This window comes from Neopelma chrysocephalum, unplaced genomic scaffold (assembly GCF_003984885.1).
Source record: "Neopelma chrysocephalum unplaced genomic scaffold, ASM398488v2 Primary Assembly neopelma1_26, whole genome shotgun sequence".
Lineage (NCBI taxonomy): Eukaryota > Metazoa > Chordata > Aves > Passeriformes > Pipridae > Neopelma > Neopelma chrysocephalum.
This window is the reverse complement of record NW_020897695.1, coordinates 27,589,201-27,601,616: the sequence shown is the minus strand read 5'-3', so window position 1 is coordinate 27,601,616 and position 12,416 is coordinate 27,589,201. Positions and strand designations below refer to the sequence as shown.

General features: G+C 40.3%; 1 protein-coding gene across 1 annotated transcript in view; it reads left to right on the top strand.

The window, feature by feature from the left end:
• The window catches only part of MRS2 (magnesium transporter MRS2), a 16,783-nt gene extending 4,921 nt beyond the window's left edge, over nucleotides 1–11,862 (top strand). Inside the window, exons 2-11 of the mRNA XM_027676136.1 lie at nucleotides 325–398; nucleotides 1,240–1,276; nucleotides 1,888–2,000; nucleotides 2,424–2,597; nucleotides 3,266–3,396; nucleotides 4,090–4,206; nucleotides 6,868–7,020; nucleotides 8,003–8,120; nucleotides 8,858–8,971; nucleotides 10,014–11,862. Coding sequence (XP_027531937.1) covers nucleotides 325–398; nucleotides 1,240–1,276; nucleotides 1,888–2,000; nucleotides 2,424–2,597; nucleotides 3,266–3,396; nucleotides 4,090–4,206; nucleotides 6,868–7,020; nucleotides 8,003–8,120; nucleotides 8,858–8,971; nucleotides 10,014–10,121 — 1,139 coding nt within the window. The 3' untranslated portion in view covers nucleotides 10,122–11,862. The remainder of the gene's footprint in view (nucleotides 1–324; nucleotides 399–1,239; nucleotides 1,277–1,887; nucleotides 2,001–2,423; nucleotides 2,598–3,265; nucleotides 3,397–4,089; nucleotides 4,207–6,867; nucleotides 7,021–8,002; nucleotides 8,121–8,857; nucleotides 8,972–10,013) is intronic.
• Nucleotides 11,863–12,416: the final 554 nt, after the last annotated feature.

Genomic DNA, 12,416 nt, shown 5'->3' with positions numbered 1-12,416 from the left:
GCCGCCGGGCCGCGCCTGGGACAGGGACCGGCCCGCGGCGGTGGCGGCGGTGCCGCCGGGCGCCCGCGGGCTGCGCTGGGCCGGTGAGCGGGCACTGCGTCGGGTCGGGCACTGGGGAAGCAGAGCGGGAGTGGCCGCGCTGGGTGCGGTGCCGGGCCATGCCCGCCCGCTGCTGGGGGGTGTCGGGTTCGTCGGGGCCTTGTCGTGACCGGCGCTGCTCGACTCGTGTGCCCGTGCGTGGTGCCGGCGGCTGAGGGCAGGGCACCGCGCCGCGAAAGGGGAAGTGCGGTGTGCTGGGGGTAGAGCTGTCTTGTCTTCCTCCAGGCAAACTGTGCCAACATGCCCCCACAGAGACCTCCCAGGCCACCCTAGCCAGCGTATCTCCTGTATTTGCAGTGGTAAGTACTTCCTTGCAGGCATTTCCACCTGCGAGGGCACTGTGCAAGATTGCAAGATGATGGTGCTCTTTCCCTTCCTTCTTTTTTTCTTCTTTTTTTTCTTTTTTTTTTTTAAACTCTTAAAGCGTCATAAAAGCAGATGAAATTGTGTCTTGGATAACGCCCCGAGTTCTAAATTGCTGGTTTGAGGTACTCTGACGTGACGACCAGTTATGGTACACAGTATCAATCAAGATGCTTTTCTAAGGTCCAGCATCTGGTTCTTAATTGTGAAAGCAGGTCAGCTCTTGGAACTGTTGCAGTCAGAAGTTGTCTTGTTAAAGATTGTTAAGGCTTGCTAATGCCTTTTAGAAATATTAGTCCTATGTTTTGATAGCTGCAATTCTAACCAAACGTAGGATTTGATGAAAAACAAGCTCTCTCTATGTTTGTTTTTTTTTTTAAATGAGACTGAGAGCTGTTTGCCCCTTTATACCATGCTTTTACTTTTGGTCCGCCCTGAAGTGGTCAGGTAGTTGGATTCTGTGATCGCTGTAGGTCTCTTCCAGCAGAAAGTCTATGCTGTTCTAAGACTGATCCTCTGTAAATCACCTCCTTAACAAGGTTTATGTAGGAACATGGTAATGCAGGTGACACTGGTGGCAAACACAGTGAAATATATGGCCATTTGGTGCAATATTTTGCTTAATTGGGATGAACTGTGAATAGAGGGCATAAACAGTTGCTTTCTCTTAATAATGTGTTATCCACTGGCCTTCTAGGGAAGTGCAAATAACTTTAGAAGTTGATTTCTCGTTTATAGTGGTTCTGTGAAAAAAATTTTTTTTTTCCATTCCTTCAGATGAAGTTTGACAAAGAGGGAAATACCACCTATTTTGGTAAGTTTTCATTGTAGTTTTGTTTGAATTTTGTTTGCCTTTTTTCCTTGTCCAATACAGAAAAGCCCAATTGGGAATCTACATGGAGTAAAAAACTATGTTTTGGATACTTCACTGTGTTCATTTGGGATGTTGCAAGATTTCCTCTGTTTTGCTGCCTCCTATTGGGTCTTCATAGCATCTTTACTGTTCAAATTTTTGTGTACTTTTAAATAATATTTTAAAAATAACGTATTACCATCTCTCACAGGAAGGTAATTTTTGCTTTGTCTTTTCCCTTTTTGACCAGCATGCTACTTTCTCGGCCTTGTCTTTCCCTTCCTGTAGGATTACACATGCTTTCTCAAATGAGTCACTCATTTCTGACATGAAATTAATTGTTGCGGCCAACTTTTTCACTTATATCTAGAATTTTTCTTTTTCCACTCAAGATACAGTCTTCTAAACTTTGCAGAAAATAACTTACATTGAGGAGTCAATGGAAGGAATGTTTTAGAGATAACACAGCTTTTTTTTTTTTTTGGTGGGACTTAGTAACACACTAAAATATAATTTCAGAACATATATGCTTGTCCTCTAAATGTTTTCTTCTAAAAATACTTTTATGATAGAAAAGAAGAAGACAGAATTGTACCAGGAATTGGGGCTTCAAGCGCGAGATCTAAGATTTCAACACGTAATGAGCATTGCAACTAGGAACAACAGAATCATCATGAGAATGGAGGTAATGGTTTTCCTCTAGCTGAGTGTAAACCCTGTCTTGCATTTTCATTTTCTTGCATAGTTCTTTTAATACCAGCTTCCTGTGACATGCAGTCCAGCAGTAAATGTGTCTTTGGAGATCTATGTTGTAATCAGAGTACGAGTTTACCCACAGTACATATTAAGGACCATTTTCCTGGTTGAGCACAGGAGAATCATCACTAACATTGTCACAGAAGTAAAGGCTTATGAGGAGCCCTTCTTAATCACTGGCACAGTGCTCTGTCTGAGCCCGTTTGCTGTTAGCATGAGATTCTGTTATTTTTGTGCCTGAAAAGACATCAGAAGAATGGTTTTATCAAAGCCCAAATATAAAATGTGCTACAGAGTTATAAGAAATTTTCAGAGTTTTTTTCAGATTCCTTACATGTACTTTCTTTTTCAGTTCTTGAAGGCTGTCATAACACCAGAGTTTCTGCTGATACTAGATTATCGTAATTTGAGTCTGGAACACTGGCTCCTCAGTCAACTACCATCTCAACTGGCTGGGGAAGGTCAACTAGTTACATATTCTCTGCCCTTTGAATTCCGAGCCATAGAAGCAATCCTGCAGTACTGGGTGAGCTATCTCATTTTTATTTAAATTGTTTCGGAAGTTATTGTTTCATAGAAGGGACAGTATGATTTTATTCTTGTGTTAATATTTACACATACACATTTGTATATGTATTCTGCACTTCCTGTATGAGCTTTTTTTTGGTTTTGACTTTTGTTGCTTTAGTTCTTACGGTTTTGTGTGTATGTGTGTTTTCATTCCCTTCACAATAAAGTGCTAATTGGATATGATGGCTTCACCATGATTTGGACAATTAAAAACAAGTCAGAGTTCCATTCTAGAGACGTGCAGTAGCTTAAATGGAAGTCACACAAAAGTGCTGAGGTTTTTGGCCTCTTGAGCACGAGTCAGATGAGGATTCCTAGCTATCATGAAAAATCTGTGCTTGCTAAAGCTAATATGACATTTCTAGACAATAGTGTATTAGCTTTATCAGCCTTATTGGTGTGGTTGTCACTGGGTTTGAGTTCACTTTTTATTAAATACTGTATTTTACACTGGCTTTGTCTTATAAAATGGTATCCATATAGCAATTATTTCCCAGGTATTGGAAAGCAGGTTGTATTAACTACCTGTTACTGTAAATTCTGTGTTGAGAGACAGGAGTCAGTTGCCCAAGTCATTCTAAATGAATTGTTTTAATTCTTATGAAGGATCATGTTGTTATCTAGATCAGCAAACTGCAGGGGAGACTTAACACTTTGCAGCCTCAGATCCTTGAGACACTGGAAGCTCTAGTGGACCCCAAGCTTTTATCTGTGGATAGGAGTAAACTACACATTCTCCTGCAGAATGGCAAGAGGTAAATAAGATTAAGCTGTGAAGAGTCTAGAAGATGACAATAGAAAATGACATGCACTGAAATGTTAGAAAAATGGTATCTCATATTAATTTCCCAGGTTACTGTAATGCTGGGTTGTGCATCTTGTTTGTAAGTGTAAAAATTTGTATGTGAAATACCTATTGATATGAGGGAAATGGGAAATATATTCTGAGTTGTCAGAAGTACAGCTGTGCTTCTCAAATAGCATTGACAGAACAAATTAATACCTAAGAGAACAAAATAACATGAAAACATTCTCCATAATGTAAACCTTTGTAACTATGCTTTAACTATCGTATGTATAGTATGCTTTAAGATTACTAGTACACTGGTCCTTCATGTATTAGCCTCTTTAAAATGACAGTGCAAATATGCACTTGCTACATGCTCACAGAGTGCTTGTTTTTTTCTGACTTACAAATATACCCAGAAAACACATCTGAATCCCTTTTAGTGTGTGTCTGCACCTCACTGATTCCCAGACAGATCACTTCCACTGCTAAGTGTATGGTCTGTAGAGAATGTTTTGAAGGAGCTTTTAGAACCCTGCAAGAAAGTCTTCCCTGGCCACTACATCTGGTGAGGGTGCTGGCTGGCAAACTCACTTAGAGATTACCTTCGTGCACTGGTGCAGGTGGGGATTACTTGACCTTTTGCCTGTTCTTTCTTCAGCTTGTCAGAACTGGAAACAGATCTTAAAGTTTTCAAAGAAACAATTCTGGAGATCTTAGATGAAGAAGAATTAATAGAAGAGCTCTGTCTATCTAAATGGACTGATCCACAAGTATTGTATGTATATTTCGAAACCACTTTTTTAATGGTGAATTTTGTTTAAGGGTAACTTGAACACCAAACTGCGTGTTCCCTGCTAAAAAGAAGAAAAAGACGCTCTAGTTTTTTAAAGCCCCAATACTTGGTACTTCAGAAATCATCGTATTTGACGTTTTGGAGAGGAACTCCATTATCACTCACTGTATTATGCAGTTAAAAATAGTTCTTGGCAAAACAGGCCAGCTCATCAGGTATGTAATGGGATGGGAGCAGGATGGCAGAAAAAGCAAATGTTGTTATTTTTCAATATGAATCAACACTTTCTGGGAGCATTTTCCTCAGTTTCACCAAAAGAAAAATGAAAAAGGCTCTTAAAGCTTGTCTTGAATACATCAGACATCATACTTTGTTTACTAAAAGTGTTCTGAACACCTTGCTTGTAGCTTTTTGCTCACCAGCAGAACCTGAAGGAAAGAGGCCCTACACTCTCAGGTTTTGGTGAAAGATGGCATACACCAGCAGCAGCAGCACTAGTCACTTAATAAAAACTAAAAAACAGAAAGATATACATCAGATCCAAATATATTTGGGGCTTAATTGGATTTAAATCTGGGGCATAAAGACATGTTTTATGTTTAAGCAGGTAACAGAAACTACCTTTCAGGGTCCTTTGTGAAATTGCTGAATAATGTTTTTGCCTAACTTCATTGCATGTGGTTGTTAATACTGTTCACACATTATCATGGCTTTGAAATCAGGAGATAGTTTCTTACCCTGCAGAGCTTAGTCTAAATGTGCAGCAGAAACTCAGATTTCCAGAAGTGGGACATGGTTTGCATTTTTAATGCATCTGCTGGAGCAGTGTTGTGGGGGTTCTGAATTCCAGCTGCTCCTGAGCCAGTAGCTGGTCTTTGTCCTGGTTTTGCTCACAGCCTTTCTTTGGACTTAATGCAGTCTGTTGGCAAGTCTCTTGTTGCTTCATGGTAGACAGTCTGTAGGGGATATCTAGGAAAGATCCCAGTGTCACCTTATACTCTCGTATCAGGAGAAACCTGCAGTCATCTCTTCTTTCAGACACTGTTGCACAAGGGTAGGAGAGGTGGTGTGAGGTTGTGTGAGGAGTGTTGGAGCTGTGCTGCAGGATGCAGTGAGGCAGTCTGTACACAAGGCACACTAGGAAGCACCAGCCCTGACAGCATGTTTGCAGGCACGCTGGCAGTGTGTGGACAGCTTTTTTTGCTCCAGGATTGATGCAAACGATATGTGGTATTTGATGGACTTGGGAAGCCCAAGCAGAAGTTAGTTGGCACATGTGCCCGGTCAGGCATATAAGTGTCATCAGAGATCTTTTGCAGAGGAATGGTGAGCTGAGCCCAGAAAGAATGAGGGAGACCTCATATCTTTTTGGGAAGGAATAGCAGACTGTGGAAAACTCATGAGGCAGATGGAGGCTAGTTAATGAAAGCACATCCAGTGGCAGTTACTTTTGCATCTTTATGGCTTTTTTTCCCCTTTGTGTATCAGAGGAGCTGATGTAAATGTAAAGATATTCATCAAATAAGACCTTGAGCTGAATCTGTTATATAGCAGATAGTGCTCTAAGGCTTTCAAGTCTGCAACTCCTCTCATTTCCCTGCAATGAAAACCTCAAGTCTGGAGGGCTTTCAAATCAGCTTAGCCCCGTTAGAGAGAAACTATGGGCTCTGCTAAAGGTCCTCAGGGAGCTTAGGTGGATTGATTCATAAGCCATACCGCTTATTTTCTTGTAAAACCATTTCAGAGAGGTTCCTTTAACAGTCAGTAATGCCATGAGGGTATTCTTAAAAAACTTCAGTCTCTAGAGAAATGAGATCATACCACAGAAGAGAAAATCATGAAGAGTCTTCTTGGCTTTCCTGCTGATTTCCAAGCTCCTGTGGATCTCAGGTGCTTCAGGTTTCATCTACACAATGCCAGAAACATACATTCCTGTTTCAGAGGAAGGCCGCTGCACCAGCAGTAGCACTGTGAAGTAAGATGAAAGTCCTATGGACGGATTTCTCTCAGGAGAGGAGGATCTTTCATTTGATGGTCACTCTTTGGCTGCTTCATGCTCCCAAAACGCTTTGCAGTAATTGATGTGTATAGCTCAAATGCCTTATAACTAAACTATTTTAATACACACCTAAACCATCTCCATCACCGTGTAATTGTTTGTGTATTGACTTTTGATTATGTTTTATTCTTGGAGTTTTTCACTGCACTGTTACAAGCTCCCACCACTTGAGGGCACCAAGAAGTTAAGCATCTCCTGTCAAAATTGTTAGCACTTTGTAACTTAATAACATAAACATTTATTGTAATATAAACTTTATAAATAATATAAAATTTACATAACTTTCTAACTTGTAATATCTGAAAAACTAAGATTTGGGGCAGTGTGCATGCCTTGATGCATATCAGATGCTAACTGCTCTACTCAAAATAGACTGCCTATGCTGAGCTGTTGATAAATAAAAAAATATCCCTTTTATTTTATGCTGTTGGAATTGATGAAATTTTCTCACAAAAAGATTGGATTTTGAGGTCTAGTGTCTAACAGCACTCTTGTTCCTCACAACTCTTACCTGCCTTAACACATCCGTAATATGCTTGTATACATATGTAGCTAACCAGAAAAATATAAATTGTTGCTCGCAGTGAGGAGAGTACTTCTGGGATTGACCATGCAGAGGAAATGGAGCTGCTGTTGGAGAATTACTACAGACAAGCAGAAGATCTTGCAAATGAAGCTCGTGAACTCAGAGTACTGATTGACGACTCAGAAAGCATCATCTTTATCAACCTGGACAGGTTGGGTACCTGACCTGTTGGATTGCCAAAAGCTGAGCAAAATTTAATGCTACCTAGACTTCGTCAAATCTGCTTACAAGGGAACTTGGAGAATTTTGCCTTCATGAGGGTTTGAATGGACTTGCAGTCACAGCTGTGCTGCACGTCTCTTACCAATGAACTGGATAAAGCAAACTAGGCGTCAGTTTTCCCTAGCAGTAGAAACCCAGCTTCTCTTAGATCCTTCTGGGGAGCTGTTCAATACAGGAAATGTCTGCAGATTTAGAGGCATATTAAAATTCTGTTCAGAAAAGATTACTGGCTAGGCTACTCAGGTGTTCATTTCATTATTACTCTGTGGAGTGATACAAGAGTTAATAACTTGTGAGCAAGTATTTTCTTTCTGTGGGCTACATTTTTCACTACTAGTCAGATTTCTCACTGAAAAATAATTGTAGCTTGCATTTGCAAGGACTCTGTCTTTGAGGTTGGTGTTTAATATTCTTTCTCCTCTTTACTGAGCAGTTATCTCTAGAAGCAATTAGTGGATGCTGTATCAGGAAACCACAAAAATCTTTTTTGTGGAGATTTGAATATGGAATTCTCCCAAAGAGGCTCAGGCTTATAGCCTGCAGCATTTACCAACTACTTTTTTGTAAAGTGTATTAGTTTGCACATTAACAATAAATTTTTGTTTCTTGTGAATATGGGCATATAAATTTAGTGGTGAGAGGACACAAACTTCAACAGAAATTTACTCTGTGTATATACACCTCTGAGAAGTGAGAGATGCTGACAAGTCTGATGATGATTAGGTAATGTAGCAATGTCAAAACAGTAGCCTCTTTGTACTGTTGTTTCATGATCTTTGTCATTGGGTTGCCTAATTCCAGCATGACTTCTCTTTCACTATTTTATTTTAGTGCATGCTGTATGCAATTTGAGAATTTAGGCAGCAAATCAATTTATGGGTTCCCCTTACAGATGTTTCTCCCTTCTTTAGCCACCGTAATGTGATGATGAGGCTGAACTTGCAGCTGACTATGGGGACTTTCTCCGTCTCTCTCTTTGGCCTCATAGGAGTTGCATTTGGTATGAACTTGGAGTCATCTCTTGAAGAGGTAAGGAACGAGTGCTGCTTTGAGCATGAAACATGGGCCCTGCTCTTATAGTGCATTTTAAATTTGGTACACCCTCGTTCTTTCCACAGACAAAGCTCCAGTGATTCATGTGTTCATGAAGTCACTTTTTTTTGTAAGCAAATGACTGCATGGCTAACTGCACAGTATTGTAGCCTTTTTTCCACATCCATGGAAAAGTAATGGGAAGGTAAATTTTTGGTTGTATGAGGACTGACTATAAAGTAGTGTTAAGGTTTCTTTAATGATCAACTATTCTGAAAAGACCAGCTTTGTCTTCCAGATCCAAAGGTATCTGGCAAGCAGCCAGGGCATTTTCAGCAGACCAGAGGAAATACTCTACTCTCAATACATGTTTATACCTAAACTAGGGAGGAGGGCATACAAACTGCGGGGTACAATTTCAAAACTGCATGTGCCAGCTTTAAAACAAAACAAACAAAGCAAAGACTTCTTCCTTTTCAAATCAATTAAATATAAGAGTTGAATTTTCAAACTTTCTGATGAAGGAAGGAAAACTGCATGGGACAGTAATAGAATACAGTACAGTGACTCCTAAACAGCTCTTTTCCCAAGGTGGGGCTTGGCTGTTGGTGGTAGGGAGTTTACCACTTCCTCCCATAAAGGAGGAGAACACTGGTGGGGAATAGAGATTATCATTGGGTCATCCCTTTTGAGAAGAGATGGTTGCATGACTAATGGGACCATTCTGTCGGTAGGACCCCAGGATATTTTGGCTGGTGACGGGGATTATGTTTCTGGGAAGTGGTCTGATATGGCGACGCTTACTTTCCTTCCTTGGGCGGCACCTAGAACCTCCACTACCTCCTCACGTATGTATGGCTGGCCAGGGTTTCTTTCTGTCTCACACTCTGCATGTACAGTCCATTTCTAAAGCAGGAAATAAGCTGTTCTAGAGGGTTAGGCCACAAAGCATGGAGGAATTCAACTCAGGGTTTGCTCCTTGACAGAGAAAGTGCTCCTAGCTGGATTGAATGAGGTGGGAAGCCCCAGCAATGGCCAGGAGTGAAGCTGCAGGCTGTTCCTTGAGACATGCTGTATTTACTTTCACCTGGCAGCCCAAGGAAAGCTGAGGCTCATGGTAGAAGCAGCCCTCATTTGCCTTCTCAGCTGCCACAGCAGTCTGTTCACAGGAAGGCACATAACAAATGCTGCCCTTGTCCTCCCACCCACATCCTAACTATGGATCTGTAGTCCCTGCCATGTAAAAGACTAAAGGAGGATGAGGACAAGTGCTAGCTGTAACATCTCTCTCGAGAGCAATGCCATGGTTGTGGTGTTCTGACTCTCAGTCTGAGGTTTGTAATAGCTCCTCACATGCATGCCAGCTATCTTTGTCATTGATGCTGATGGTAGTAAGCTGTATGAAGATTTCCAAGGAGATCCATCTTTAGATTAGCATGTATGAGTCAATTTCCCTGTTGACTACCCTTTGGTGGACTCCTGGAATTGTATTGTCTACCTCTGGTCTGCAGTCTAATATTTATAGTGGAAATGTTAATGGATTCAGAAGTTAAGTTGCTACAACTGACGAAGGGAGACTTGGATAAACTTCCCTTCTTACCTCCCCTCCTTTGCCACTAAGAGGCAAATGGAAATAGTTTGTTGTGGATTGTTGACTGTGGCTGCAATTAACTGGACTATCCATAAGTGTTGTTCAAAACCAAGTCCAGCACATTCTGACTTTGGCTTGGAGAAATGTGCTGGAAGGGATTAGGAAGGGAGAAGCCAGAGACACTGTTCTGAAAATAAGGGGAAAAAAATCTGAGTTCAGGCTTCTGTGAAGCTTTATTTCCTTCTGCTGCATAAAGAGCAGCTTCTCATGTAATCACAGGCTATTTTGTTCTTGCTTAGGTTCCTGCAGTTTTGAAAAAATCCCAACCATCAGCTGGAAGAGTGGAGATAAAGAACAGCCTTAAAGCAGAAACATTTGGGCTGAGCAGAACATTACCAAACCAATAGGAACATAAGGAATTAAGAGACTTCTGTTGTTACAGGGTGGACTTTGGACACTTTCCTTGCACTTGTTCTTCCTTACTGAAAACTGCAAGAATTTCTAAACTTACTAATTTAAAATATATTTTGTGCCAAAAAAAGTACAGTGAGATTTTTAATTCTTACATGCGAAAGGGGAGGAACACCAGGGAAAACAGCAACATGCTTTACACAGTAGTCTAATCTCCACTCCATGTGTGTTCCAGTAGTTTTCTGTATCACATACATATACTTATTTTTTGGGCATTCTCATTTTATGTGTTTCTGTCAAATACTTCTTTGCTTAATGGCCCTTCTTACAGAGAACAGAATTTTTTGCTTAAAGGGTGACAGCAGTCAGCATTCATCAAGTATTCTGGGTTCTGAGCTGCAGATTAAGGAATCAGACTTCAAATGTCAACGAAAAATCCACCCCAAGAGTGGCTTTTTAAATGGATTTTTAAAGCCCTATTTAATTGCAGAGAACAGGTTTTCCAAAGCAAAAAGCATACCTGCATCTTTTGTGAAGCGTGACCACTAAATTGGCAGCAACCAGAAGTAATAGTTTCCCTTATTTTACATGAGCAATAACAGGCTTTGAAATGTAGCTACATATCTTGGTTATTCCTTAACAATTAATTTAGACCCAAAACATGCAGTTTTAGGAACAGGGAAAGCAGACTTATGGATAATGCCCACTTGTGTTTGCCACCAGATAGTATTTCAACCATGCATTGATACAGCTGCAGTTTAACAACTCCTCCTATTGTCATGAGGACTGATTCAGATTCTGCTAAAAATCAACAGATGGGTTGTTAGTTTCTCCTAACTGGGCTATGCTCTCTCTCCTCTCTCCAAGACAAACAATGGACTAGCCTGCACCACAGTAAGTAACCAGGTTAGTAAAGGATGTGGAAGCCTGGTATCCTGTGATGGAGTGAAGGAAGGAATAAAAGCTTTATGCCCACTGTTTGTGTTTTTTCTTAGCACTTCTCTCCAAGGGTGTAGTTCTCCACTGGTTTCTCTCAGTCTGTAGAGGGAGCATGAAATCCTTTTAAAGGAAGTAATAAACTGCCCAATTCTTGTTTAGGTTTTTTTAACCTTGCTGTAACAGTGAGCAGCTCCTTAGGTGCCACCAGATAAATCACTGTACTGGCAGGAGTTGGAAAAACAATAACTGCAGCTGTGAAGATTTTTACTTGGGACTAATGAGTCAAAGACAGAAATAAAAAGGTACATATAGTTGTGCAAGCCTGTGATGCTAGTTTGATTAAAACCGGTTGTATGTAATTATTTTCAAACAGTTCTTTCTCTGTACGTGACTTTCAACTACAGATACAAAAGGCACAAGAAGGTGAGAAAGTTAACGGGGTTTGTTATGTTTTTGAGTTTTTTAGCTGAATTTTTTTGCAGTCTTTTGGCTTAGCAGGTGAAGCTGTAAAAACGCTCTAAACTGAACAATCCAGTAGAAGAACCAAGGGCTCATATACCTCAGTGTGCGAAAAGACATGGATGCTGATGTTTTCAACCAAGTTGTAGTTGCATGAGGCCAGAACTGAAATATGTGGGTGCAGCTGTTTGAGAAGCTTTCACATAAGCTTTTGTGCAGAGAGGCTTCTGTGAACTCCTTTTGACTCCTTTTCCTGTACATAACTGACTTAAAGCACAATAAAAGCACAGAGAAAAAGACATGTCTTTTACAAGACTGCTTTTTCTCTCTACAGACATATGCAAATGTTTAATGTTTTTCTTATAATTCAAGTAATCAAAATGCAGTCAGATGCAGTAAAATGAATTACTTTGAGATCGTATATACGAAAAACAAAAGCCAGTGGAAGCTGTATGTTCAGAATGGAATTGCTACAGAACATACCGGTTTCATCAGTTTTCATTTAAAAAGAATTTAGAAAGAATTAAAAATTCTGCCACCCTTATAAGTGCACTGCTTGTTTTGCCTCACATGACATTTCACAGATTTATAAGGTAAGTACTGTGCTCCCAGTCCTATCCATTAACTTCTTTCATGAAGTTCAAAGTTTAATTTTTTTAAAGTGTTTTGCTGTTTGGGCAAATCCACAAAATAGATGTCAGAATGCATTATACATCAAGCTAATGTTCACCTTGCCTTTTTTGATTTGCTTAAAGCAACATCCCTGAGAAAGAATTCCTAAGAAGGTAGGTTGAGATGTTTCATTTTGGAGTACGACCTTTAGAATTCTGTGCTATTCCACCAATTTGTGTTATTTATAATAAAAATAATACTTTGCATTTGTGAAGGAGGCA